Source organism: Asparagus officinalis, chromosome 7, assembly GCF_001876935.1.
Source record: "Asparagus officinalis chromosome 7, Aspof.V1, whole genome shotgun sequence".
NCBI classification, from domain to species: domain Eukaryota; kingdom Viridiplantae; phylum Streptophyta; class Magnoliopsida; order Asparagales; family Asparagaceae; genus Asparagus; species Asparagus officinalis.
The window spans coordinates 69,239,118-69,245,090 of record NC_033800.1 but is presented as its reverse complement, the minus strand read 5'-3'; the positions used below and the strand labels follow the sequence as shown (position 1 = coordinate 69,245,090).

The 5,973-nt window shown below is 38.2% G+C and overlaps 2 protein-coding genes across 2 annotated transcripts; both read right to left on the bottom strand.

The window, feature by feature from the left end:
- LOC109849757 (60S ribosomal protein L21-2) lies at positions 698–2,584 on the bottom strand. Its single transcript, XM_020419627.1, has 2 exons — positions 2,286–2,584; positions 698–1,158 (listed from the first exon to the last, which is right to left on the bottom strand). The coding sequence occupies exons 1-2, from the start codon at positions 2,520–2,522 to the stop codon at positions 937–939; spliced, it is 459 nt and encodes a 152-aa protein (XP_020275216.1). The 5' UTR covers positions 2,523–2,584; the 3' UTR covers positions 698–936.
- On the bottom strand, positions 3,379–5,675 carry LOC109850807. The gene is made up of 2 exons (XM_020420873.1): positions 5,223–5,675; positions 3,379–3,788 (listed from the first exon to the last, which is right to left on the bottom strand). The coding sequence occupies exons 1-2, from the start codon at positions 5,605–5,607 to the stop codon at positions 3,559–3,561; spliced, it is 615 nt and encodes a 204-aa protein (XP_020276462.1). The 5' UTR covers positions 5,608–5,675; the 3' UTR covers positions 3,379–3,558.

Here is a 5,973-nt window from a genome sequence, read left to right as displayed (position 1 = left end):
TTTGATAATGGCATAATGGTGATACATCTCTCATGCATCAGATATGTAACTTGGACTCGTTGTTAAGCTTGACAGTTGCTTTCTTGTTGGAACAACAGCCTCTTTGTGGGATTTACTTCCTATTCTTTTCCCCCATTTTGCCTCCATCCTTTTCTTGTGATGTTCTTCACTATTTCAGGGTCTTGGGGATTACGAATGAAAATACATATAATATCCTTTTACAAAGATTCAGAATGCTACGTGTATGCGTCATGCATATGTTCTACTGTATGGCTTGTTATGGGAGGTAACATTTGAGTTGCCGTTGAAATTTGCATCTCTTCTAAAGATATTCACTGTTCAGAGCTAGAATGCTGCCTATCTTTGATCTAGCCCACAACATTTTGTGCATGAGCAGCCTATGCATCAAGTTTGGCATACAATTAACATATCTTTGATCTAGCCCACAACATTTTGTGCATGAGCAGCCTATGCATCAAGTTTGGCATACAATTAACATATCTGGTTCTAAGGCTAAGCAGAACGGTGCATGAGCAGCCTATGCATCAAGTTTGGCATACAATTAACATATCTGGTTCTAAGGCTAAGCAGAACGTACACCCATCTCAAGCACCAACAATTGCATTAGGTACAGCAAACGCAGTTGGTAGAGAAATCACAGCATAAGCTATAATCACAGCTGCAGTTTAAGCACCCCTTCTAAACATTACCAATATATTATTGCATGGTGAGCCAATGCACACAGATGTACAGACATATTGTCTTGCAAATAGCATTTTCTCATTTCAGCAACAAACTTTAAAACTAAACATCCAAAACTTAACATAGCAGCAAGTTTAGTCTTAAGGTATCAAAATTTGGCAAAATAGAAGCATCCCAAACAACTACGACAAAAGATAAAAACAGCACCAAAGCAAATCTATGCTCTATCACGATCTAGTAACCCCCCTTAAGATCATTGACCACATCATAAGGAATGGGAGTAACAGTCTCCAGAGTGGCTTGCCTCTTGGTGCTGATGGTCTCGCCGCGAGCCTTGGCCTCGGCCTTCAGCTTGTCGTTCTTGATCTTCCTCAGACGGAAGTCCTCGGTGCACCTTGATGGCTGCACGTGCTCCACACGCACATGGATACGTTTCCTGATGATTCTGTTGCCCACCTGAAGTATGCAGTGACAAGAATTACAAAGAATTACATAACATCATCTAGCAACCAAAACCATCTTCCCTGTTTTAAAATAGCAAGTGATAAATGCTATAAAATCAAAATGGCTCATACTGTTCCCATTAATTACTCGGTTAATAATTGGAGGACAATTAGCTATATACCCTGCTGGACTACTCTTGGCAAATGTGAACAAGTGCTACACTAGACAATGGATGTAACATAAAAAATCCAGAGGCAACATAAATAAATTGCAAAAAACACAGGCTGCAATTGGCGCAGACTATATATATTAAAAATCTTACTAGGATACACATGCCCAATCAGAGTTTTCAGGTTTTAGCATATGAATAAAATCGATATTTTACAAGATGAACAACATAACATCAGTCTCAAACTATTGCTCAATAGGGACAATCTAAGTAGTGAAAATAGATCACTGCCTACACTAGAGTGCAAGGCTCATAACGGTATAAAGATTAGAGCTTTTTTAGGTTAGAGACTAAGTTCAATTAAAAACAATGCTTGGGACAAAATCCAAGCAATGATCACAACAAGAAGATGAGATTATGCATTCTTAATTACATAAAACTTTCAAAATGAGAAATATGTTGACCAAAAGGTTCAACTTATAACTGGTTTTCATTGTTCACCCAAAGATAACTAAATGAGCCAAAATGTCCATGGAGTCTTTCCTTGCAGCATCCATGAGCCAGTTTATAAAGTCATATATCAAACCCTAATTCTATCTTCAAAAAGATCTAGTTATCTGCCCATATCCTTAATGCTCATGATAGATCAAGTAAGCTTATTCCCATCCCTTTTATTTTATCTTTTTTAAAGTTAAATTATAAATATTATCCTATAATCAATATTTCACACGAACAGGACAAACCATTTATATTCCCCCCAAAAAAAACAAATTGTGAGAATTTCTCTCGTTTAATGCACGATTTCAGCACAAACTATTACCTTTTCACTAAGCACATTACATTTAATCGCAAACACTAACAAAATTACCGCTCAGAACACAACATTTCACCGAAATAGAACAGTAAACACCGGAAAATCCCACAAAAAAATTCAAACTTTACGATTGAGAGGTCCAGATCTCAAATTTACCTGCTTGTTGATCTCAACTCCGATGGCGCGCTTGGTCACATTCCAGACTTTCCCAGTTCGCCCGTGGTAGAACTTGTGAGGCATCCCCTTGTGGACGGCGCCGTTAACTTTAACGTCGACGTAGTCGCCGATCTTGTACGTGCGAAGGTACGTCGTCAACGGGATGTAGCCCTTCTTTCTGAAGGCGCGTGCGAAGAGGTCGCGAGTCCGAGATCGGAGACCGTGGCCCGCCGGCATTTTGATCGATTAGGGTTAGGGTTCGGGAGATATTGGAGGTGGGCAGTCTAGGGTTAGGGTTTGGAGAGGGAGTGGAGGTTTATTTATATGAAGGGATTTGGTGGCGGGGTGGGGAAATGACAAGTTTGCCCATCCGTTGAGTGACCGAGGCGTCTATTGTTCGGCTCTGAGCTCTTCATTCAAAACAAACTGAAGGCCCAGTAAGGCCTTTAAATCAAAGCCCATAGCCCAAATCGATGAGAGGGAGAGAGCTTCATACAGTATACCTTGTGCTGTGTTGTGACTTTCAAAAATTAGCAACAGTTTCCCAAACTCCCGTCTAATTCAGAAGCCCATATATAAAAGGCCGACAGCGGAACCGAGGTTGATCTTATCTTAATTGAGTTCTCTTAGCTACCTAATTCACTTAAGAAAAATGCTTAGCATCTATATTCTCCACATGAAAATGCAGTGAAGATTTCAATCATATAAGCTACATAATATATAAATATCTTTCTGTTTAACTATAATAGTCTTTTTCTTATTTGGGAATGTAAGAGCACATTGCTTAATCATTCTTGACATTCGATAAATTGCTTTATAACCTCCAACCATCACCATAATAGCTTTTTAAGTGTCAATGTGCAATCTAGAATAAAATCTCAAGGGATACAGTTAAGGCTGAATCAAAACAGATCAAATTTTGGTTCAAAAAAGAACGCTCACTCTACAATGACATGCTAGAGTTAAAAATCATATTTTTATTTTCGGATTTTCGGTGTCGCAAGAAAGATTTCATGAAGAGGGCAAATCAAACTCAAAGAGTGCAATTTCTTTAGCAATCATAGTATTCTTGAAGCCTTTTAGTAAAAACACATGTACAAAGTAACTAGATTATATGTAATCAAGCAATAACTTGAACAGAGAACCAACATGTGATTGACAAAAATCAAAAGATGATTCATATGTAATTCCATATGTTTTCCTTATACAAATTACATCTGTGATTGACTGCTATCTTCCAAGCTAATTAACATGTAATCAACCTTCCAATGTTTCACAACAGCCAGCGGCTCTGTTGATTCCTTCTCATCCCATTTCTCTTTGTATTGTTGAGAATTTTCAAGCTCTGTCTCAAAATATCAATTTCTCTTTCTCTCCTCTTCTCTTCCTTCTCCATTAATGAGATGCGAGATCTCAGCATTTCAATGGTCTCTTCTTTTGCCATCACCTCCATCTGAAGCCTATCGATAAGATCTTCATTTGCTCCTAAGATAAATCTGCCTCCTGCAAGGAAAAAAAATACAATTATTTACTTAATTTTCCCTCATTAATTGTTGGTCACACCCCTAACTTCTTATATCTAAAATGGGTTAATTGCACGTAGACCCTATGGCGTCGCGCTTTGAAATTTATCACCCCTATAGTTGGATGTTGACTGATAGACCCCTTAGGTGAAGTTTTATTGACTATTTTATCCTGGGTGAAATTTTAGCAGATATTGTCAATGGATGAAATTAGCGAGCCAGTCTAAGTTTAAGAAAAAATTATTATTCCAAGATTAAACAACATGAATAATAAGTTCCAAATAACAATACTACTGAAGGTTCATATACAAAAAAATTTGTTTGGATAAAACCGGACCAAGATTAATTTCGTTTTTCTAGGGCCAAATTTGGCATTTAAACGCGTTTTGTTTTGGATCACCTCCCACTGATCAAAAACGAAACCAGTTTTGTTTCAAACAGGGCTATGATTAGCCCTGACCCAATTTCAGAGTGGTTCCCGCACATCCTTAGTATAATAGTTAGAGGACGATGGTATCACATCGACCCGGGTTCAAATCCCACTTGGTCAACTAAAAGTGTGTTCAACCTGCGATGACATGTTAAAATATAAAAATATAACGATTAGCCATCACCACTTTAGAGTTTCAGTCTAATAGTTAGAAGGACTTTAAGATAACTCATATGATTTGGTAATTTAGTAAAAGAAATCATGACCCTTTTTTTTCTCTTATAGAAGAAGAGTTTATGATGTTTAAGCCTGTGGTATTTTTTTAAAATTGCCTAACGAAATCAGTGAAAGTGTTACTTACAAACCATAGGTATTAATTAGACAAATGTTTATTGATGTACTGTTGTTATATATATATTACATATTTACCTTTGGAAAAACAACAAAGTTAAACCAGGATAGAGGACGGGGGAAAAAATAATCAAAGGAAATGAAGTAGATGTTGATTGATTTGTCTTTTTTGTCTCTAATAATAAAGGCAGTGAAAAGCATATAATTAGTTCACACATATTGCTTCCATGTGAGTTATACACAGAAACACCCCACACTTAGGAAACAATCTCTAAAGAGACTGCAATATTTAAAGCTGTAACAAAGTGTTGCTGGCTGTCAAATAAGTGAATGCTTTTAATTAACTAGGCATTGAAATTACTCCTAAAGAGATCTAAAGCTAAGACTGTTGATCACTGATTTAATATATGTAAATGACAAATACTAGGAGGTTCCTAATGAAATTTGTGTCCCCTAGAATCCAAGTTAGTGATTGTATTATCTTTAAGGTTCAGTTTGGAAACTTAAACACTAAGAATGTTGCATTGAACTACCAAAAATTAACTCAAGAAAATTTATAAAAAAAATTGCTACCAATTAAACTACCAAAAATTAACTCAAAATAAATAAATGAATAAATAAATAAACGCTTACCTTGTTTAGTCCTAAGAATCAAATCGTCAAGCTCGTTCTTGATAGTAAGATACAGACTCTTCCACTTCTCAACCTGAACCTCTCTCCGCTTCTGCTCCTCCTTCATGTGCTCCACCAAGCACTCGGTCCCGAGCCAATGCTGCCATTCTTCGCCCTCAACGTCCCTGCTCGCCATCAGCTCTCCTTCCAAGCTCCTCATCCTCTCCTCGTCGTCCTCGATCCTCCTCCTCAGTCTCTCGACCTCGCTGCTGTTCTCCCTCCTCTCCTCCTCCTGTTGGAGGTTCAGGCTTGCGATCTGCTCTTCCAGGGTCCGGATTTGGGCCGTGAGCTGGGCTGGGGTCTTCTCACAGCGGTCGGTGCGGCATTTGCTTACGAAAATGCCCATCTTTGTTTTTTGTTTTTTTTTCTTTTTTTAATTTTCCGATCTCTAGCTCATCTCAAGCTCTGGATATATAAATATATATGTGTGTATTGCTGGAGGACTTCTCCGCGGAGTGGGCCCATCGCTGTGCGTGGTGGGCCAGGAAAAGAAGGGGAAAAAAAGCAGCGTATGCTGATCCCTAGAAGCTCCTCCCGGTCGTGTGTTAGATCCCAATGTTCGTTATTCCGGTCGGGTTTTTAACGGATCGGGTCCGCTTGATACTTCCAATTAATTGATCCTTACTGTGTTACCTATTCATGCCAAATAGAGATATTCGAGCTGTACGTTCAAATATTTGGTTTTGTTCGTCCCTGCATGCAGGGATTGTTT

Excerpts from the sequence above, each read along its gene's own strand:
- LOC109850807 (XM_020420873.1), bottom strand. The coding sequence starts at position 5,607 with ATGGGCATTTTCGTAAGCAAATGCCGCACCGACCGCTGTGAGAAGACC. Across the intron at positions 3,789-5,222 it reads GATTCTTAGGACTAAACAAG|GAGGCAGATTTATCTTAGGA; the intron begins GTAAGCGTTTAT and ends TTTTCCTTGCAG.
- LOC109849757 (XM_020419627.1), bottom strand. The coding sequence starts at position 2,522 with ATGCCGGCGGGCCACGGTCTCCGATCTCGGACTCGCGACCTCTTCGCA. Across the intron at positions 1,159-2,285 it reads GAGTTGAGATCAACAAGCAG|GTGGGCAACAGAATCATCAG; the intron begins GTAAATTTGAGA and ends TGCATACTTCAG.